General features: G+C 43.9%; 1 protein-coding gene across 1 annotated transcript in view; it reads left to right on the top strand.

Moving 5' to 3' along the window:
• The window catches only part of DNAI1 (dynein axonemal intermediate chain 1), a 138,397-nt gene that overhangs the window by 82,742 nt on the left and 32,361 nt on the right, over positions 1–23,294 (top strand). Inside the window, exons 15-18 of the mRNA XM_071425701.1 lie at positions 3,931–4,018; positions 5,853–5,932; positions 12,514–12,662; positions 13,992–14,091. Coding sequence (XP_071281802.1) covers positions 3,931–4,018; positions 5,853–5,932; positions 12,514–12,662; positions 13,992–14,091 — 417 coding nt within the window. The remainder of the gene's footprint in view (positions 1–3,930; positions 4,019–5,852; positions 5,933–12,513; positions 12,663–13,991; positions 14,092–23,294) is intronic.

The following is a 23,294-nucleotide window of genomic DNA, read 5'->3' as shown; positions in this document are numbered from 1 at the left end:
ACCTAGAATTAATGTCCCCAAATGACCCTTAGATTCATGTCTCTGAATCCCAATGTGTGGGTATTTCTGTTGGCTATTTCATTTTACATTTAAAGATTTCAAATCTCTTGCTAAAAAATAATTGCATTGCCCTAAATATGAGTTTGAAGCAGCTGTCCCATTATTCCCCAACAAAACAAGAAATTTCTTTACATCCTAGGATGCTCATTTTTCAATCTGTTTTACCAAAGCTTTCCAGTTTTGAAATTTTTAGGCCTTGCTGCCATGGCAGGGATTAATTTCTAGTATTACATGTAAATCTTAACCTCATGTCCAGTTCAGGAACAGGACCATCTCCTAATGAACAGTGTAAGCACAGGCAGATGGCGCAGGTTATGAAGTTATTTTTTATAGACTTTTCCATGTTCATACATGCAGCTTCAGAATCAAAAATCCCTTCTGCGAATGTATCCCAAGTCCTTCTCCCAAAAGAGCTCCCTAGACAGGGACATACCAAGAGTGTCTCAGCACTCGGCTCCTGTGTTATCCCCTGAATAGGAATGCCCAAAAGATTTGCGTGGAAGTGGGCAATACAGGCACATCCAGACGAGGTGATCTGGCAGGATACACTTAGCAACTGAGCCCCAGTAACTGAGTGTGCTCAGCATGGCCCCCTTAGGAGGCACGGAACACTGGCTGAAGTCTCTTAATAGAAATGCCACAACTGGGACAACCTAAGTGTTTGCAGACGGACTCTGATAGCAGCTCACCCAGCAGAAGGTCTTTTTCACCAGTGCATAGCTGTTTCCACATAATAATCTGTGGTTTTGCTGTCCCTTGAGCACATAGATATTTCCTTCTTTGTATCCTTAGTATGACTTCTAAGATATGCATCCACTTAGCCCACTGTAATTTCTACTTATTCCTTACATTACTGTAATGAACTTTGCCTTACCCATGTGAAAAGTCTTGGGGTTTTGGGTTTTTTTAGATGAAATTACTTCTGAAATTGCCAGAACTAGTATTTACTTAGTAGGCAGGGGTGGAAAACAGCAATGTCTTAGGTGCTGTCTGCTTTGGACATTTTTGGGGGGGACAGATATTCAATAGAGAAAACAAAAACCAGGATGAAAATAATGGTTTTTTATAATTTGTGGGGTTTTTATACAGAAAAGAGAAATGGTAAATCTGCTTGAATTCCAGTTTCATAAGAGCTTTTTCTGGGTTTCATTTGGAGTAAAACTGAAAATACTCCAGAGGTTTTCTATTCTACAAAACCATGGTGCGAACAGGGAATAAATGAAAGAGTGCTTCGTTAATCTTTTTGAGAGGGCAGTCCAGAAATAAAGCTCCTTCAAACACTGTTAGCTGTTTGACACTTCCAAAGCTGAGAGCACAAAGTGAATAATTTCTTTATTTCTTCCAGACAAATATTTGGCAAACCACACTCAAGATTTGGATAGAAGAGTTGTCAAATGTTAGCCAGGGACAGTTGATCTGCCTTGACCATAGTGGTTGTCTCTGTTAGAAATGGGCACCATCACTTTGGACAAATTTCATTAAAAAGCACATGAGTTCTGTGTACTTAGACTGTCTTGACTTTGGGTCCTCATAAAGGTGTAAAACATCAAGGAAGGATGCAGGACTTCTGCTGCTGGATGATTCTCTGCCCCCCCTTGGGGTGTACACATTGCCTGTCAAAAGGGAGAAATGTCTCAGCCATTTCAAAGAATTGTTTGGGATGCAGCATGGTACTGCTTCTCAGTCTGATGCTCAGCAATCCCATGTTTGATTAGTGGTTGTAGTTCACCCCCTCCTGTGTGACCTACAGCTAAATTACTGAACAGCTCTGGGCCTGCTTCATCACTTAAGGCTAATAAGAAGTAAGGGGAAAGCAGCAGCTGTAAGGCCTGATTCACTAATGCTTACAAAGTGCTCTGCAATTATTAGGCAGAAGCAACGTATTATTGCTTGGTATTCCTGGAAGGCCAAATTGTCAGCAGGCTGTTTACCCAGAGGTATATGTGAATGGCTCTGGTGACAAAAAGCCCCAGGAACAGAAGTGTTTTTTATGCTGTGAAGCTGGCTGCAAGATAAAACCAGCACAGCAGGGAAGTCTGCACAAGCAGGGTCCTTTGTGAAGGAGAGGGGCTGCAGAAATTGTCCACAGGGGCCTCTGCCAGGTGAAGGTACTGGGAGAAACCTTCAGAGGAAGGCTGCAGAAAATTGTGTGATTAGAAAGAAGGTCTCTTGAGGTTTGCCCTTCTACCAGAACACAGAGATAGTGTGCTAGCACATCTCTGGGCCTGCACAAATCACACAGCTGTTGCACTGGGTGTATCAACGTGACCTGCTGCAGGCAGCTCCAAAGCTGCACTTCAGACCAGGCTCATGTCTAGGACAGGACACATGCTTTCTGGAGAACAGGCAGACCTGGGAGCCTGAGCAGAGGCAAGTGCCTGCTTAGCTTGTCCTATCTGCACTCCCAACAACCCACCAGCACTCCTATTTGGGCGTGCAGTGGAACATGCTCTGCTCCTGATCCCTCTGGGCACTGCTCTTTCCAGTTCATGCACATGTACACCAGCACGTGTGGCCTCTCTCTCAGCATCTCTCCTGCCTTTACCCATTGAATCAGACTTGTAACCCAACGTGCTGTAGGAGCTGCTAAGGTGGAACTCTGCAGGAGTCTGTCCTGCTTCTTGCTGCTTTCTTGGAGGAAAATTTACTGCCATCAATAGGCCGGCGCATGTGGGTGTGCAGCAGTGAGAATTAGTGAGAAGGAAGAACATTTTGGAGTTTTGACCTTTGCTGACTCTTCTGTAACTTTGTACCCCCAGAGTATGATAGAAATGCCCTCTAGAACATGGTCCTCTCTCAACTGCAGTACTGAACAAGATCTTCTGCCACATTCCCCAACATGGAAATTCCTGGGGTTGACTCTGCCAGGCAGAATTCTTTTTCCACCTGAGCTCTGCTCTGGGCTAAGAGAAGCTTCAACTACAGTTTAATTCACTGAGCTTAGTAGTGGTGCTTCAGTGGGATATTTGCATATTATACCATCCAGTCCACAGCCCATACTGCTCACTAATCATTAGTAGTTTGTTCTTTTTATCACATAATCAGAGAATCACAGAATGGTGGGGGTTTGCAGAGACCTCTGGAGCCCCAGGGTGTTCTTACAGTCACAACTAACTCCATTCTGCAGTGGTATTCCAACTCCCAAAGCCAGTCTGAGAATGTAACTTTCCCTCCGGTAGTTTCTTTATATTTACCTACATTATGTCTATTTACATCTGTCTTTTGTCTCCCACCTTGACTGTAAACTCTTTGGGACCCAACCTTTTGGCCCTGTGTTCACCACCTTGCACAGCAGTGTCATGATAGTTCTTTAAAACTCTGCTGAGAACAGAAACATGGGGCAGTTTTCTCTTGGAGCAAACTGCTTGCTAGATGTTGCTGGCATCTCAGAGCCCATGAAATTGAGAGTATTTTGAACTGAGGCTGCTCTGGGGATAACAAGATGTTAAGAAGCCAGAACTGGAAAGATGAGAAGTTACTATTCATTAATGTGGGGCTTTAGTTAGCTCCCTGAGAATATGAAATATCCATCTTAAATCACACAGGGTGATTTAACTAAACACTATCATTTATGCTGACTGTGCCAACTTTCACTAAAAAACACTGGCCCTGAAACCCAAAATTTTCCAGGTCAAGTGCAAATGTCAAGGTAATGTACCAGTGGCTCTCAGTTCCAGTGCACCAAAGCATCAGTTTCCTGATGGTTTTGTGGAAAACACCATGTTGGCAAGCTGCCAAATGTGAAACATTAAGCAACTTCTGGGCAGCTTTTTAAAATTCCTCCATAAAATTTGCCATTTCAAAGTACTGAATGTCTCTGTATTGTTGCTGCAAAGCATGCTATTCATGTGGAATCTCCTCTGCCTGCAGAATGAGCTGGTTCACATGGATGTCATCAAGCTGTCAGCAGATGAAACAACGATGCAGGGGCCAGAGGGGCTGCAGCTGCAAACGCTTGGTAAGAGCCCAAGTCCTTGCCATGCTGATTAATTACTGACACAAAGCCTCTAATCAGTCATTCTGGGAAATTAAATTTGGAACAGGGTGTTGAGATGGAAAGGAGCTAAAGGAGGGTTACGCCTCCTTGCTTTCATCATGCAGTAGGGCAAAGTCTGTCTGGAGCAATGGCCACTGAGTCAAGTTTTGCTGGTTACATTTTGCCTTTACTTACATAAAAAGATGAATTGAACATTAATTCAAGAAATGTCCATTTTACTGGGCTATCTCTTTGTGGATAAAGCACATACCTGTTTATGTCAAAACTCAGTTTTGTTCTTATTGTCAGACATTGATCTGGACTGGCAAAATCAAGGTGAAAAGCAACCTCTGCCCTTTCCTGGGTGCACAGTTCACCCAGCCAGCTTTGGGATGTGTCTCATTGTGTTTGGGCTCTGTAAAAACACAGTGTCTATTCTGAGCTACTATGTTAGGCTCCCTCCATACAAAGTGGAGTCAGTGCAGTCCTTCTAGGCTGAATCCTCTCATCCTGATCATCCTGCGCTTGAGACAGGATGGGATGAGTCAGCTCTGGAGGTCCTAAGCCCAAGTCCTTGAGGAATCCTCTTATCATCCTTCTACACCTGCTTTTGGCTGAGAAGATGGGACCTCTGTTTGGAGGAGAGCCTTGCTCTGCTTTTAAGGATTGCTGTGTTTCTAGGCTAGTAACTGCTGAACAGGCTGTGGGAAGCTTTGCGGTGCCACAATAGGTTGCAAGAAACCAGCTAAAGCAGCACACTGCAGAACTCTCAGGGCTTTGGGATTATTTGTTACTGTTACTGTTACTGGGAAATGGATTTTCAAAGACTTGTCTTGAATATTAAACAATCTATTTGAATGTTAAAAATGCAGATGGTATTAGAGAGTTGAAATTACCCTAACAATTCCTTTGAGAACTACATTTTGTTAATGTTAAAGACATAATGCTTGAGACAACTGCCTGTGCAGAAAGTTTCTGTAACTGTGTGCCTCTGAGCCTTGTCTGCTCGTTCCTGTTTCTCATCTGATGGTTGCTGTGGGTATCCCTGCTGGTAGGGACAGCCTCAACAGACATCCCATCTTCTATTCAAGAACCCTGCTGAAATTTTCTTTCACCAGCATGTGAAATGGCTTTCTTGGATGGTGATGCATCTGCCTCAGGAGCAGAAGCCACAAAATTTCAATGAGTCACATCCTGTTTGTGGTTGACACCTGTTTTAAACATAGTTCACAATGTTGCACAATTCAGGGCTTTTGACATTAACAGGATCCTTCTGTCCCTAGCAAAGAATTTCTTCCCAAATCACATTCTTTGTTATTGGCTCTACTGAAGTGAGCCTGCTAAATGGATTCTGAATTAAGGGAAAAAAGAGCACTGGAAGGTATGGTTGGGTATTTTCTCACTGGGCTCTTTTATGCATAGGAAACCACTTACATTTTTGTGGATACTAAACAAACAGAAAAGATCTGTTCTGCCCCAAGAGGAGGTGGCCAGATCCTTACAATATTTATGTTTGCACCAGGTATTTTTGACTCTTAGTAAAATGAATCCTAGGCTAAAGTGGTTTCTGGTTACCTTTTGGTTCTTTCAGTACCCTTTTACATGTCTCTGGGGTGGCTGTTCAAATTGCAGGTCTTGGGGACATGGACAGCTTGGAAAGTTTAGCAGAGGGGGTGTCTGATTTATTTTGGGAGCTTCTGGCTAAGAAATCACTTCTGAAAACACAGGCAGTGTGTGTTTACCATAGGCAGGAAGCATGTTTTGGCCAGCTGAACCAATTCTCTATGTGACAGACCTTTTTTTTTTTTGTTAACAGGCAGTGGGATATCCTTTGATTTTCACAAAAAGATAGACTATTTGTTTCTCGTTGGTACTGAAGAGGGCAAGATCTATAAGGTAAAAAATATTTCTTTATCCTTTGTTTTACATCCCCTGACCCATGTGTGTCTTTCAGGCTCATCATCTGAACTGTTTGCTCAGGTGGCAGCAAAGTACAGCTTCAGAGCCTGGTCCTGCCCTGGGATGCCTGTGGTGAGCCTGAGACCAGAGCAGCACTGCAGAGGGTCACAGGGAGCTCTCTGCACAGACCCAATTAAGACCCTATTTTTTTCATGCAAACTGCATCCCAGAAAATGCTTGGCAGACTGCAGCTGTGCAAGTGAAGTGCTAAGTAGGATCAGAGCAGAAGTTAAAAGGCGTTGATCCTCTGTCCCCATGACTGTGGGGAAATGGCAGGAAAAATATCAGCTCTTTTCCTTTTTAGACTTGTTATCCTGTGAGCAGTCAGGCTAATGAAGATGTATTTCCTACGGAGTAGCATCCTGCAGCCCTTCCCTTCCACAATCACATAGAGTCATAGAATCATTTAGGATGGAAAAGACATCTAAGATCTTTCTAGATCCTTTCCCAGTCCCACTTTCTTCTTGCTTTCTTCCTGGTAGGAACCTCCAGTCCATTGCTACGTACCCAAACCTTCCTCCTGATCGCCCCACGCTGTTCCCAGCTCAGTGATCCCACCTCCAGCTATAACCCTTGTTTCCTGCAGGCAGTGCTGGCCACCTCCCCTGCAGTGCCCTCCTGGTGCCTTGGTTCCCAGTGCCAGGCAGGAGCTGTCAGCCAGCCAGCTCCAGCCGTGTGCTGAGTGCAGCAGCCACACTGGGCTTGCCCTTCCCACTCTGGGGACGCTGCCCAGATGTTTTGTCCTCTCTGGCCATTGCTTTTCACAGAATGTGTTAGATCTTAATGTTACCACATCCCACATGCTGCCAGCTTTGGCTGAAAATGCCAGTGAGGGCAAAAGTTGTTTGTGAAGAGAGATGAGCACACAGAAGGACACAGGCATCATGTTTTCTTGAGAAATTGAGTTAAAAATAGGAAGTTTTGAGTTCTGCTGTATTTAGCCTTGAAAATAAAGCCAGTAGTGCCTTCCAATACAAGTGTTATTTGTACAGCATTCCTCTGAGCTGGCTCTGGGGCTCTGTTAAGCCTGTAGCCCCAGCCCTCATCATGGGGGATGGACAATCAGGAGGCTGACCTGCAGAGCAGATGCATCCAGCCATCCCTCGAGGATGATCTGAACTCCTTCCCACATATCCCACCTGCATAATGAACCTGAAACAGAATAATGACCCAAAGGAAATCATATCCTGAAATCAGTATTGATCATTTAGGCAAGATATGCTAACAAATATGTATCCCTTGCAGAGGGAGATTGAAATCTCTCCCTCTGCCAGGCAGTATCTAGGGAGGATTTCTGAGTAGTGCTCACTTGCTTTGGACAAGATAGGTACAGAAGGGAGGTGGGAGGAGTGGGCAGCTGAGCTGTTGGCAGTGGGCAGTGGGTAGGTGCACTGTTTTTTTGTTGGTTTCATAGCACAAAATGTCCATACAGTCATGGGCAGATGTTCTGGCTTGTCTGGTCACCCACAAGAGTTGGTACCCTGGGTATTGAACTCTAAATTGATGGGTACTGTTGTGTTTAGTCTGATCAAAAGGCAGTAAGGAACCACAGGTTTTAAATTCATCTGTGTTTGGGTGAGTGATGGATGTAGGTCAGTGTGGCAGTGGGTGTCAGTGTGAGAGCCATCAGGAGAAATATTCAGAATTGTGTCCTGGCTGACTTACACAGGAAAGGAAACTCTTCATGGAGGAGCACTGGTCAGGAGACAGTTTGGCATTGAAAAAGCTGTAGGTGTTTCTGCCTTAGATAATTTTCAGTGAAACTAGAACTAGCATGGGGTTTTAACATAAGAAGCGATCCCAGCCATGAAGCCATGCAGATATTTTAGCATTCTTGTGTGGACAAATGTGGAGAGATACTGATACATAGCATCTCCCTTTCATTGTCAGGGTTATTGCTAAGCAACATTCTTGCATTGGTGAAGCTCAGTGAAAAGTGACCATTCTCACATCGTGCAACCCATCCCTATAAAACCTTGCTGTTCCCACAGGCAGGAAGAGCCTACCTTCAATCTGACAGTCAGGGTCAACACAGGGAAGAGAAATCTTGTGTGTAGCATGAACAGGCTTTCACAGTATCTACAAAAAACATGGGGAAAGTTCACCCTTAGCATCCCCCAAGAGCTTGCTACAAGCAGTTTCAAAAGCTTTGGGGTCAGCTGCTGCTCCAGACATTTTTCAAGGAATACCACGCACCTTCATCACATACTTTACTGAAATACTGCACATCTGAACCCCTTACTGGAGCTGCCCATGGACTGTCTCCTGCAGCCTTGCTCCACCTGGATACTGGGAACAGGGACAGTCCCACAGCAGCCTGAGCAGCTCTCAGGTCCTGTGGCTGCACTGAGCAGGAGTGAGCTGCTCAGATCTCTGTGCTGCTCTTGCATCTTGAGTGAGATGGACAGACTGCTCCCGTGCTGTCTGAGTCAGGGATCAAACACGGGGTGCTCTCCCCACGGGCTAAATTTTAGATTATTTATTAAATAAATTGGAAAGTGAATTCCAGAGAAACTTTTTTTTTATTTCCCCAGAAAGCAGGCATGCCCACAAATAGTGTGATAATATGTTAATTCTTTAGCTGCAGAACAATTATGATGAAGTTCTGAAAAAGGCTTCGTTAATAGTGTTTCTGAAGCCAAGAAATCATTATCTAAATTACACACAGACTAATCTATTGCCCTTTTTTGTAGAGGAGAAACTGTTTCTGAATTAATATGATTCTGTAAAGCAATTCTGAATGCTTTTTTGCATATCTTTCTTGCTGTTTAGGAATTGTTCGGCTTGACATCAAAAAGTATGGTCTCTGAGATTCGTGTTGAAACATTGTGACTCTAAGTCTCTGGTCAGAATAACTTCCAATAAACAGACCTTCAATAGAAAAATTGTGAAGAAATTTGAATACACTCATGTAAGAAAGGCTTTGGGTTTTTTTCAGTGTTAGGCAGTTTTCTTGAGAGTAACAAATGAATATAATAAAACCTAGTGCAAGACTGACTAGAAGAAAAGGTTATTCTAATTTTAAAGAAAACTAATTTCACTCATACTTATTCTCTTATACTATGTACCAGAACATTTGTATCTTTCTGTTTGGGACAGGATTATTATTATTATTATTATTATTATTATTATTATTATTATTATTATTATTATTATTACAGATGACAAAGGATGGTGGTTGTTGAATCCTTATCACATCACTTGAGATTTCCCTAAAACAGGATGACAAACTGTTTTCTGGACAGGCTCTGACTTCCAGTGACCCTTTAGTAATAGAGAGATCATTTGCCTCAGTGTTCAGCCTTGCTTTGTATTAGGCAAACTTGTTTTCATTGTCTGAATATTTTATGGTTTGAGTTCTGTTCTTTCTATTCTTCATCTTCTCACCACCTTATCTTTGGGGCTTCTGTCTGTGTTTTGTCTGGTTGTCTGGTCCCTGGACTGGCTGAATTTTTCATCAATTACCAGAGGTTATTTCTCTTATCATTTCCTACTGTTCTTCCCTATGTGTTCATGTGCCTTGGTTTCTACTTGTGAGACTTTCTGCAAATCTCAGCATTTCTGTTACAGATCTGTACAAGCAGTCACTGAGCTAAAACCAGGAGAGCATCTGGTGTAGCTTGTGACAGCCTGTCCACCACAACATGGGACACATTTGTGTCTGGTTTCTAACGACCATCTGGGTGTCCTGAGAAAGTGCCAGTGTTGGGCAGTACTGCCTTTCTCTTGCCATCTACAAACCTTCTCTGAAAAAACATTGCTCTTGGATTTCTGCATTGCGTAGATTCTCTGTGTTCCTGTTAGTGAACTGAAGAAACTCTCTGCCTTATAAGGACAGTAATAACCACCAATTCACCAGGTATGTGGGAGAGTTTTGTGTCAGACTAACGTCTAGCGTAAACTGAAGTGCTGTTGATGAAGATTATTCATAAGTTTTGTGTCCTCAGAGTTCTCCTTTTCTCACAGTATTCCTCCCCCATGTTTTGTAGCCTTGTCAAGAGTCATCTTCGACTGGTTTCCTGTATTCCCATAGACGTATTTTTGCATTTCTGTCTCATCATAAAAATACTGTTTACCATTCAAACACATCTACCATCATTTAAGTAGGAGAAAAACACTCCCAGCAAATTTGAGCAGTGCTCTAGAAGATCAGAGAGGCTGCACAAATTCCTTCTCTCTGAATCTAGTCATCCTCTTTAGAGCTCTCCTGTCAGGACTGAGGTGTCACATATTCCAATGGCTCTGTTTTCATACTGACATATCTAATAATTGTAGGTTCTTTAACTGAATAGTAGGGAAAGACTTCCCCAGCAGTTCTAGTTAGCTCAGAAACTGTTTTTATTTGTTAAAGTCATATTTCTTTTCTGAGCTTTTTCTCGAGTTTGTGGTGTTTCTTCAAAATGCATCTTGGGAAGAAAGCAGCCCAGTCTTGCACTCAGAGAAGGGTTGTGGTTAATGTGGTGTGGGGCTCGCAGGCACTGCCAGAGCACCGTGGATGCCTTTAGGCTAAAGCACACATGCAAGGTTCATTTCTCACAAGGGACACAGGTGGGAGTCTGCCCTACACAAATCTTTTTGCTGCTGATTTCATAGAAAAAAATTCAGATCCCTTTCATATCATGGAGATTGCAAAGGCAGTTCTGTAGATCCGCACATCCCAGAGCATGATGGATCTCCTGCACCAGTGCCCAGAGAGCTGCACTGATCAAGGGCTTAGCTCCCACAAGCCTTTGAAAACAAGGCACTGAGCATTACAGTTCTGTTGGAGGCAGACAAATCTGGTTAACATCTCACTCTTCAAAGTTCTCAGGTATTAGGGACATTCAATCCACACACTTGAAAGGACAGATGGACAAAGCAGCTTCTCTCTTGTGTTAATTACTTGTGACCCATCCTGTCTGTTTCCAGCAAAGTGACTTTCAAAACAAGCCAAGTACTGATTTTCCTGGTGGCTGAACATTAGGAATTTTGAAGTAATGTTATGAAACATGGCATTAAAGGAGATTTCTGTCCCACGATTAAATGCAGGGGAAGCAACACAGTGCAATAAACTATTAGCAAGCTATAGATACTGTCAGTAAATCTCAATGGGACAGGAGCCACTTTCTTGTTTCCATTTCCTTTCACAACAAGCCTCTCAGGGATGTAGGAGCTGCTACTGTGGAACCGTTTAGCAGCCTTATTCCAGTGCCTGCATCAGTGAACAGTACCCAGACAGTAAGTGTCACTTGTGATAAACAGTTTAGCCTTAAGATTAGTTAGATCTTTGCTTTGCAAGGGTTAAAGTCATGTAACACTTCAGCAATCCTGCTGCTTGTGCAGATGATGTGGTGCTGCATTCAGTAGGGAGTAAAGAAAAGTCATTGCTGTGACAGTAGTGAGGGAAACCAACAGAAAATCCTGAAACTAACGCCAAGCTGCTTTATGAATACAGCTTGTGTGAGAACACAAGCAAAAGGACATTTCATTTGAGATGGAGTCTCTGTTGCTAGTAAAGGAAGCCTCTAACGTGCTTGGAGGGAAGGAGGTTTGGGGAGGATAACCTAAAATTTCCATGTACACAGAACTGACAGGATCTGGATCAAGTCCCCTTGCAGCCAATTAGATTGTAACTTCTCCCTGCTTCATAAGCTCACACGCAAAGTGACTTTTCCAAGGGTCCCAAATGTTTTCCTTTTCCATCTCTTAAAGACATCCTTCATTTTGCAGTTCAGCAGCACCCACAGCTGTGATGCTGCTGGTCTGACCCTTGCATGTCTGTGTAGGCATTGTCCAGCTCACAGGCTGCTGTTGGCTGCTATTCAGTGGGGCCCCCTGGCCTGTCAGGGACATGCCTGAGTCCTGGACAGCCTCTGTGGTTCTCACACTGCTCTGGGAAGTCTCAAGTGGCACAACAGAAAGAGCTGCAGAGTCGTACAATGGGGCAGGCTCTCTGAGCAGGCTGTCCAGGGTGGTGACAGGAGAGGACTTGGAGCATCTTTCCAAAGTATTTAGAGTCAAAGGGACTGGTAAGACATTCTTGTGCTGAGAGCATTGTTCCTGGAGGCTTTAACTGTGACACTTCAGATGCACACAACGCTGTGGGCATTTGTGCTTCTGAGCAGAACACAGTACTGTGAGCACACAGTGCTCCTGAGCAGCACAGGGACATTCTCCCCTGCCTTTCTTGTGAACCTTCTATGCAGGAGAAGCACAGCAGGAGCCCAGGCTGGCAGGAAGGCAATATAGCTCCCACAGTGGAGAATGGTCTCAGGGGCCTGGCTGTTTAAATCCAAACAGACAACTTCAGTGCCTATCTCTGTGTGTTGCAGGGGGGAGCAGGATGTTGCCTGCAAGTGGGGTGAAACAGCATGTGCTAAATTATTGATTTTCTGTAGCACCTCTGGGTACCAGCTGCCTCTTCCCAGCCAGCCCAGAAGATCCTGAGAGGCCATACAAATAATCAGAGGCATCTTCCTACATGAATTTAAGCTTCAGGAGGTCTAGCTCTGATTACTGAGTAGTTCTTTCCATTGCAGTGTTCAAAAAGTTATTCAAGCCAGTTTCTGGATGTGTTTGAAGCCCATCACATGGCTGTGGACACAGTCAGCTGGAATCCCTTCCATCTGAAAGTCTTCATTTCCTGCAGCTCTGACTGGACAGTCAAGATCTGGGATCACACCATCAAGTAGGTCCTGCTGGGTCCTGGTGTGGGTGAGGAGGTCCAGCCTGACATGCCAGCAGCACACGTTGACTCTGTCCATACTTTAGTCTCAGTTTCCTTCCCAGGTGTTGATAATGCTAATTGCTTTTTTATTTTTTGTACTCAGATTTGTACCCCCCAGGTATGAGATATAAGATACAGCATTGGCTGCTCCAGTAACTTGCCAAGCAGCATGGTCAACCCAGAGCCTGACTGCTTTACTTCAGATCTGGCTTCCTTCAGGCAGGACCTACTGTGGCAGAAAAATGCTACAGAGAAATGTCAGGGAGTGGTTTCTAGCTTCAGGGACCAGAAACCTCCTAAGAGCCAGAGAAGAAAAACACCAAATTTGGAACATTTTGAAATATGGAATGAAGTTCAGGGTTAGTGGTTAAGGAATGTCTGGTTTCAATCAGGAAATTGATTTTGTTGTAAATCAGTCAGAGTCACATATTTCCTGTTGCCAATACTCCTCTAATATTCAATGTTGTTGTCCGAAGTCCAGATAATTTTTTCCCATATGATTATTAATATTAACCAGACAGACTCCATCTTGCTGTGTGTGTTGGGAAGAAATTTTCAAAATGCTTTCAAAAAGAGAGAAAGAGAGAGAGAGAGAGAGAAAGAAAGAAAGAAAGAAAGAAAGAAAGAAAGAAAGAAAGAAAGAAAGAAAGAAAGAAAGAAAGAAAGAAAGAGAAAGAAAGAAAGAAAGAAAGAAAGAAAGAAAGAAAGAAAGAAAGAAAGAAAGAAAGAAAGAAAGAAAGAAAGAAAGAAAGAAAGAAAGAAAGAAAGAAAGAAAGAAAGAAAGAAAGAAAAAGAAAGAAAGAAAGAAAGAAAGAAAGAAAGAAAGAAAGAAAGAAAGAAAGAAAAAAAGAAAGAAAGAAAGAAAGAAAGAAAGAAAGAAAGAAAGAAAGAAAGAAAGAAAGAAAGAAAGAAAGAAAGAAAGAAAGAAAAAGGAAGGAAGGAAGGAAGGAAGGAAGGAAGGAAGGAAGGAAGGAAGGAAGGAAGGAAGGAAGGAAGGAAGAAAGAAAGAAAGAAAGAAAGAAAGAAAGAAAGAAAGAAAGAAAGAAAGAAAGAAAGAAAGAAAGAAAGAATGCTACAGATGCTACCTCTCTTCTCATTGCAGCAGGTCAAATCCAGACCCATTTGTATTGGTGCTCAGCTTTGCCTTTGGCTCAGACCCTGGCTCTTATCTGACATAGAGAAATACCCCATCTCCCGCTTCTGCAACAGCCGGGTGTTCATGGCTCAGTGTTACACTTCCAGAGTAGCATGTGTTTATATTAATTCTTCTCTCTGTGTCTTTTTTTATAGGACTCCACTGTTTGTTTATGACTTGGCTACTGCTGTAGGGGATGTTGCGTGGTCTCCTTACTCCTCCACGGTGTTTGCTGCAGTCACCATTGACGGCCAGGTGAGAGGCTGGGAGCAGCACTGCTCTGATTCGAGCTGAGAGGAAGTCAAAGGAGATTAGGGCTGAGCATGGGATGGGGCCAGCCCAGTCCTGGCCAGGCGTATCAGGGAGCCACCAGCAGAAACCCACCCTTTCCTACGCTTTCCTGCTTTTGGCACACACATCCCTGGGCATTAATCTCTCAGTCCTTCTCAAAGTGGGTGTTGCAAATTCTTTCAAATACAAGTCTTTCCCTGCTCTCCTGTTAACCATGTGAGTGCAGGTGTGCAGCTTGCACATGGTTATGCATGACTAAAACACTGAATTTCCTCAATATTAAATCCCCAGTACATCCCTGGGGATGGAGAGATAATGTTCCAGATCAGAGCTCCCCTATACAGGCTGACATCAAGGCATTGATTCTGAGCTTTAAAGGTGTAGAGCAACAATAGAATAAAGTGGTTATATACTTACACTGATATTTAAAAATCATTTATAGTAATATGCCCAGGGTCAGCCCATAGAACTTTGTTCCAGTTAGATAAAATCAGCATTTTTCCACCATGTGAGGCTGTCTCTAAGAGTAATAGTTTGGTAATGAACTCTGTAGATCAGTCCTAATGCTGGCATGATGGCAGTTATATTTTTGCCTCTAGCCATGTCTTGCAGTAGCTCAGATGGTTAATTTGGGCTTGGCAAGTAGCCAGGACATGTAGCTATCCATCAATACTTGTTGAATACTGTAAGAGTGCATTGCTCTAATACCATGAGCTTTATGTTTAGCTGCTATAAATTAGAAAGACTGTGCAGTTTGGCCAGAATTGCTCTAGCAAAAGGATAGCCTTTATGAATCCCTATCATTGAATTGATGCCTTGGCTACTTTATTGTAGTTTAACCTTTATGTTATAGCAAGAAAATAATTTCACTGATACGCCGGCTCAGGCTGTGAATTTGTCTTTCCTAAGCAATAGAAATCTCTTCACTGGGTCACCTGTTCTCCCTGGAAAGCTCAGGATGCCACAGCCTAGGGAATGTTGATGCTCTTCCTTCCCAGTCAGGGTCAGGATTGGGTCCTTCTTTTGTGAGTCTGTCTGTCCCCAGTCTCCCATACACCAAATGAAGGGCCTGCATGAAGGCAATGAGTGTGTTCAGTGCATCAGTCACATCCTCAGACTTGTTTTCCACAAGTGACATTGTGTGTGCAGGGGTTCTGCTGGCGGTCACAGCTTTGGTTGAGTGCTAGGGTAAGCAGAGCTGAGAGCTGTGGGTACCCCAGCTGAGTCCTGGTGCCTGTGGGGAAAAGGATGGAGATGTCTGCAGGCAGAGATATATGCTGGGCAGCATGAACAGATGGAGGGTAAACACTGTGTGTACTTGGATCTCATAGTTACGTGGTCAAGTTTTGGCAGTGAGTTCATCTCTAGAGATGCCTCATGCCACTTGTGCTCTTTCTCAGAGCTTTACCTACTGCAGAGACACTGTTGTCGTCCTGGCAAGAGTTGGCACTGTGGGGTCCTCCCATCCCACTCTCAGCTTGTCTTAGCCATATTAGCCATAGCTTCCATGGACCTGGAGTCTCTATGAGGCTGCTGATAAGGCAAAAGCCTGTTTGAGTTGGCAGCACTGCACTAGGGCATCTCACTTGGCTATCCTTGGATCTAATTCAGTAATCCTAAACAGAACCTAATTTAACAGGATCTAATTCTGCTTCATGCCTTCTATCCCAAACTCTGAGGAGAGTGGCCAGCAACCAGGATCAGCCCAAAACTGGGCTGGCTAGCAGGACAGGTCCAGGCAGGAGCTGCTTTCCTACTGCAGTAGGCTGGCCAGGGCTGATGCTGTCAGGAATCTTGGGTCTCTGTATTAGCTGCCAACCATGCTGACTGCAGGAGGGTGTGTCTGAGACATAGCTTAGTTGCTATGATTGAACAGAAACTTCTAGATCTGCAGTGGAAGTGGAATAAATAGTTGTTTACAGCCTTTTCTATTCTGGACATATTCCACTTTGTAGCAGAGTGCACTTGTGAATAACTCAGTGCTTTGCAAAGGGCAGGCTCCATTAATGCCGGGGAAAAAATCTGCATTAACAGGATGTTCTATGATTCTCCAGAACAGAAAAATACAGAACATGAAGCCAGAAAATAAAACATTAAAGGCCTCCTGTTTGTGAACAGCCTCTGTCTTGGCATCTGCACATAATCATGCCTGCAAAATTTGAAGGTTGCCTGGAGGTGGTTTTAAAATCAGGGCCTAATTGCAGTCTTCAAGAGATACCTGGCACATTTTGTAATACACTTTTCCTTATTCGAGCTGATACTGTATGTCCAAAACGTGTATGAGCCCCTTAAGATTGACTTGGAAATTGGGGCATTTTAGTATATAAAAATCTCTTAATCCTCATGAATCCAGGAGGTAGGGATTTAATAAAAGCTGTAAATATCAGGGTCATTATGATAAAATGTGTTTGTTGGCAGCTGGGCATCTGCTTTGGACAGCACTGCTCTTCATAAATAACCCAAGTGTGCACATTCCACTGCTGGTGCAGTGGATAATAGCTGCTACTATTGCTCTCCATCATGTTCTGGTTAATTTCCTTAGTTTCCTGCTCTGCTTGCTGATCATTTTATTTCAGAAAGATCATTAACAGAGATTCATAAAAGAGAGCACCTTGTGTTGTAGATGTTAAAATGCCTGTCAGGAAGAAATGCTGGGATGAGAGACCCACTTTGGAAATAAAAAAAATGGAGGTGGATTTGAATACCTGGACATTTCCATTTAGGGTACAGGAAATGTGGAGATATTGGTCATCTTATTGTAAGGACAGAGGGCAGAGAAATGGAAGGGATTTAATTCAATCCTGCAGCATTTAGAAGTATTTGCTTTTGGGAGTTTGCTGTAGGTCCATCTTAAACTTACATTTAAAGTATAAAAAAAAAATTGAAACATGTAAAACTGGGATTCATTCCTGAAATCTCGTCTTGGTCTTCTTTTACTTTACTTTCATTAAAGAAGGAAATGATGTTGACATTTCCTCTGCTTCTGTGTGTGCAGAATTCATGCATGAATTGTCACACCTCTTAAAAAAGCCAAAGACTCATATCACAAGTGTGCCCCTGGCTGGATCCCAGGCTGGATCCCAGGCTGTGGGCCATAGCTGCCCTAAGCAATGGGTGTGATGGTGTGGTCAAGCTGGGCTTTTTCAGCCTGGAGAAGGAGCCCTGCCAGTACTTTCAAGGAGGTCACTGAGATGTTTGAGCCAAGATCTTCACAGCAGCACATGAACCGATGATGACACACAACAGCTCAAGTGAGTTGAAATGAGGGGTTTGGGCTGGATATATGGAAAAAACTTTAGCTCTCAAGGCAGTCAGGTAGTGAAATAGCTTGCTCAGAGAGGCTGTGCTGTTTCTGCCTGTGGAAGGCTTCAAGATCAGATTGGACAGAGCCCTTAAAACCACATCTGTCCTCAGGCTTGACTCTTCGTTAAGCAGAAGGTTAGGGACTTCTGTGAGTCTCTTTCAACCTGAATTGCCTTCTAATCCTATGACCCTATGAAATGTCCTGTGTGAAAAGGAGGATCCCAGGGGTTTTACCACAGGCTTGTACACAGTACAAGTGCATTCTCTCTCATGTTTTTGTAGGCTGTGTTATTCATTACTAGTGCAGCAAGAGGAGGGTCCTGTTATAACCATCTGTAGTAAATATTGATAGCCTCAAGATAAATGCCATTCCCAATGTTCACTCTGCAGAGAAAACTGGTCAGACATTTGCTCCATTTTCCCCATTAGTGAAACTGTTGACCTTTCAAGATGTGAAATACTTTAAACAACCCAAACCTTCAGGAAGTTAGTTAATGGTTTGTGCTGCTGCTCAGGAAGCAAGTGTGCTCTTTCCTGCTTATATAAACCTATTATACTGTTTGTACGACTGTTTTGAATGTGGAGCCTTGAAGACCAGCTTTCTGTTGAATCTAACTCGCAGGATAACATGCCAATGTTATTCTGCCAGCTGGTCTTGATGCCATCCTTTCTCAGTGAAGAGAGAAGCATTTGTTAGTGCTGGCACATGTGTGAGTGTACACAGAGCAATTTGCAGAAACTTGCTGCCCATTTAACATGGACTTGAAGCAAAAGCCAAACTTTATCTTTAAAGCATGAATGGTTTGCAGACAAGAGGGTTGTTAAACCTTTCAGGCTTGCAAATATTTCCCTGGGCATTGTTGACTTAGTCCTGCCTCTCCTTGTGGGACATGAATCAGGGGTGCCAGCAGGCCTCTCATCTGCTTATACTTTTGCCCAGAGATGTCAGGGCAGTGAACACAACTACAAATGCCCTTGCTGCATTTGAATCTTTCCTCCTCCGCTTCTGCAGTAGCCCAGGGGGATTATCCTTACCTTGTGGGGCTACCACTAGCTCTGCAGGGCTGGGACAGGGTCTTTCCTGGCTCTTGGCACCGTGACCAGGGCAATTGCAGGGGTGTAAAGACACTGAATGTGCATAAGTCTCTTTGCCATCACCCAAAAGGACCTTTGAGCAGGCTGAAGCAGGTGGGAGCTTTCTTAAAATGGCCTTGAAATTGTATTTGCAGCATAAGTGGCTGTTTCTTGTAAAACTGTTCATTTTCTTCTGCTGCAAAACCTAAAAGGCTCATTTTTATTCCCTGCTGAATCTTTGAGATTGATGTGGACTGCTGGAGAGTCAGCTTTAGAACAAGGGCTGGTGGCATGTCAGTGCTCAATGAGATAGATGGTCAGAGTCCCAAAATTAATGCTGCCTTCACTTTGTGCCAATTAGACTGTTCCCCATTCTCCTCCCTCTGCCACCAGACTCTTTGTACATCAGCATTTCTCTCCACTAGCAGCTATTTTTAGGGAATAAAACTGGCCTGGAAGACTTTGGTTTACTCTGGCAGGCTCTGAGCCCTCACCTCTATACTGATGCAGCCCCCCTCCCATCATAGCATGCTCTAGTGGTCTCCAAGCCTCAAAATGAGCATCAGGCATCTCAGGACACTACTGCTCACTCACATCCATTAGCTGCTGATTGCAGGTGAGGTGACTTTATCAGCATTGTAGTTGGTTTCAGCACAAAGTCAAATTTAAGCCCCTTTTGTTGATGGCTTTACAGGAATTGTTTTTTTGCAGAGAGGCTCACAGGCCAATTTTTCATTACTAAAGCCATTGCTCTTTCAGATTATGAAATATGGCATTTTGACAAAACTGATCTGCTGAGATTAACTAGTTCACTCAGGCACACAGGATCCAAGTTTGCCTTTTTCTGCTTCATGGGTGTGTAAATCAAAAAAATTACTTCGACAGCATCTCAAAAGATTTTGTGTATTGATTAATCTGTTAGACTTTGCATAAAGACCTACTGGGGGCTCAGAGTCCATCAGGAGAATCTGCAAGAGTTTATAAATCTGCCCCTCTCTGCTCTTAATTAATTAATTAATTCACTGCTAGGAATGGCTCCTCACTTAGGTTTGAATTTGCAAGTTTGGACTTCTGTTGTTTTGGCCACTGAGAGCCTCCAGCTGTCTGTCAAATCCTTCTGTACAGAGACAGCAGCTCCTGAACCTTGATCTTTATTCCTTGGCATTTTGTAATGACCTGCAATCTGTGCAGGTTCACTTTAAATGCCAGTCTCCAAACCGTGGCAGTTCAGTGTCTGCCCTGAGAGCAGCTTTGCTGGCCTGCCATGGGGTGCAGGTGGCAGAGACCAGTGAGTGCCTCTCCCATCAGATGTGGTGCTGCCCTTTCTTGTGCCTCTGCCTGCCCTTGCCCCAGGCTGCAGTGCTGACTCTCTCTGGCATGGCCAGGACCCTGCCAGCATGAGAAACGATGAAGCTTCAGCCTGGCATCAGGGACTGAATGACTGTGGGTCACAGCAGGGAGAGCACAGGAGGACTGGCACGGCTGGGGTGTGTATTCAGGCAGCTCAGCCTTGGGAGATGTGCCCTGGGGCACTTAAAGGACTGGTTGAAACCATCTCCCTGTTCTTTATCAGGTATTTGTGGTGGATGTAAGAATAGGGAAGTGTCAGGGGAGTGGAAAGAAAGACTCTTTGCCCAGTATTCAGTACTGTGACAGTGCAGAAGAGATTAGCCAGCCTAAACAAGGTACCCAGAAAGATCTGGGACAAATCATTGGTTGTTCTGTTTGTGAGCGCTGGTAGATCAAGGAGCAGGCAGTCTAGTAAGGTTTCACTAAGGCTGTATCACATAAAACCAATCAAATGCTGTTCTTAAGAGAAACAGGGCTGGTAGGTCAGAGGAAGGGGATGTAGGCCATGCTTACAGGTTAACTTCAGGAACACTGCTTTATCCTAATCACTGAGGCATTCAGGGGAGAGCCAGGCTGGCAGAACTGGTGACTGACAAGGAATTCAGCTTGGATAAACAAGCTCTTTCTTGCAAAACAATGTCTTGGGGTTTCCAGAAGAGGCCAAATGGTCCTCAGCTTGTCTGAATGAATAGCAGCTCTTCTACATGCTGAGGCTTTGATTTCTTACTGATTTGTGGGAGCTGAGTCAAATCACCTAAGGCTGATGCTGTTTTCCTACCATGTCAAATTGGGAATGACCCAGTTCTTACTGAATGAGGAAAAGATAAGAGATGCAGCCCTACAGTTAGGTCAGGTGACAGGCATTCTTTTCCATGCTGTGTCATGTGCCCTGAAGCACATGAGGCTGGGATGCTGCAGGACAGAGAGATGTGCTTAGCCCTCTCCCATACCTCAGAACATGCAGCTGGCTCAGCCCAAGAAGTGGATTTCACACATGCCTGCCCATCCTCCAAGCAGAAAGCTGCCTCTGAACATACCTGTAACAGAGCTGGAGCCTGATCTTTCACCAGTAGCATGAAAGTGCTGTGAAATTTATGAATTTCATGAATTTTATGATCAGGACCACTGAGGTTCAGGATTCCTGTGTTGTCATTGCAGAAGGCAACGAATGTTTTCTGAGTCAGGTCTCCTTTACTCCTGCCAGGACCCAGACTGCCCTGTGTGTCAGAGGGACCAAGAACTGTCTTGCAACATTCATTTGTAAATGAAAAATGTCCTGTTTGGGAAAATTAACTGTATTGCAACCTGTTCTTGCTACAGTGGCATTATAGAAATCAAGCAAACTAAGGTCTCCAGTGCAGAGCAGGCTGGGCTGCCCTGCCTGCCCCGTGCCTTTGGCATGCTCCAGTAGCTGCCATGGTGCTAGACAGAGTCTGGAGGTGGCCTGCCCACTTGTTAAATGTATTACCTGAGAGTTTGAAACAAATCATCTGTGGAGCTTGCGAATGGATGAGGGATCATGATTCAGTCAAGAAAATGAGGTAAATCGATCAAAAGGACAGTGAAAGCCAAGCTCTGAAAGAGATGTCAACTGGTAAAGGGCAGCATGGTATTAAATTATCCCCCACCTTTTGCTCTTACACTGATTTTATTCTTTGTTGCCAAGTTACCAGGCATATCTGCCTTGTTCTTACACACACATATATATATATATATATATATTTCCCCCCAGTCTTGTTTCTGGATGCCATCAGGGTGTTTTTGAACATGCTAGCCCACTGCTGGGGAAGGAAGGCTTGTAAGACTGTGTCATGGTTTAACACTGGCACAATGCCAGTGCCCCCATTAAAGTCTGAATATCCATTGGCCAAAAACACAGCATCCCAAAAAACACATTTCCTGTCAAACCACCACAGACTGGAATAAAAATACAGGAAAGGCTCCAGCCATGGCAGATTCAGTAGTGGTTTGAGGACAAAATAAAGACAGTGTCAGTCAAAGTAGCCCTTCAGCTCTCTTCTTCATGAGCCACAAAAATTAAGTATTTGTTTTGCTGGTAGAGAAGTTCTGCCAAGGGTTCTTCTTCCCCCCACATCCCCTTGCATTTCCCTTCCTGTTGCCTCAGGGCAGGGAGCAAAAGGGTGTAAGGACAGAGGGGCCCAAGTCACCCCAGAGGCACCAAGCAGATGAGAGCCAAGGCTGGCTTTCAAGCTATAAGTGCAGTTGGTAGAGCAGGTGGGGGAAAATAAGTCCAAAACTCCGAATATGGTTTGGTGCTGGAGCTGTGGTACTTGCCTTGGACATGCACTGTGCCATGCTTGCAGAGGAGCTGTGTGGAGTTGCAGTGGGGAACAGCTGGATTTTAGGAAGTGGAATTCATTAGCGTGAGTTATAGACAGAGGAGCTGTTGGTCTGGATAAGACTGAGCTGGATTTCTTCTCTGGCTGTTGGGAAGTCAAGCATCAAAGCAGCTCGTTTATGTCAAACATTTTCTGCAACAGTGACACAATAGACTTAGATCCATTATTGCCTGTACATCAAGCATGAAGAGGAACTCTGTTGTTACTGTGATAGCAGTTTAAAATTGTTCTAATTGGATAAAAAGCATCAGAAACTGCAGAATTCACTTGGTCCCACCTCAGAGGAAAATGGGCTCAGTGCTTTTTTTCAGGGAATTAGCAGAATTGCTGCCCTTCCATCAAGAAATTTGCTTTGAACATCTGCCTGGCTTATCTACTACCAGCCTGTCCAGCACTTCAGTACTGTGGGTCTAGGTTTCTTTTGATTGTGGTTGATACCAGCTCATAAATCCCCATGCTGCAAGGAGCTGCTTAACTCAGCAGCTTGGGCTTCATTTGGAAGATGCTACATCTTCTCCTCTGCTTTCCTGGAACAGGCACAGAGGTTTACGAGGATCATAAATAAAATTGCTGTCAGAGCAATTGGTTACTGTCCAGAGTTTTATTCTCCTGTAGTTATGGGTGAAACAGAAGGGAATTCTTGCACTTTCCTATTTCAGACATTTTCAGATTTTTTTTACATCTCTCTTTGTGCCTTTTTCCATGTTTCTTGTTCTTGGAGTCTGATTTATGCTCCTTTAAGCAAGTGACCACATATTGTTCCTAAGTAATCTGTTAAAAAGAACTGAAATGCCCTTACTCACTGTTTTTTTAGCTCATTAGCAGAAAAAAATAAGGTGTCTGCTGTGGTCTGCAAGCAGCAGGTGCTCCAGATTCCTCACTTGTTTTACAGAGTCTGCAGAAGGTATTGAAATGAGCTTGTCAGGAGGCTTTTGCCTCCTTCCCTGCTGATGTACACCAAAATGGAAACATTATTGAGGTCTGAAAACCAGAGGTTTGAAACCTTCACTCTTTAGTTTCTAAATTGCTCCTGGATGAACAAATGTGGGTGAGCAAATGTGATGGCCCCAGGTCTCAGCA

This window comes from Agelaius tricolor, unplaced genomic scaffold (genome assembly GCF_023055355.1).
Source record: "Agelaius tricolor isolate 1412-34295 unplaced genomic scaffold, bAgeTri1.0.p SCAF_4, whole genome shotgun sequence".
In the NCBI taxonomy this organism is placed as follows: domain Eukaryota; kingdom Metazoa; phylum Chordata; class Aves; order Passeriformes; family Icteridae; genus Agelaius; species Agelaius tricolor.
This window is presented reverse-complemented; position numbering and strand designations above follow the sequence as displayed.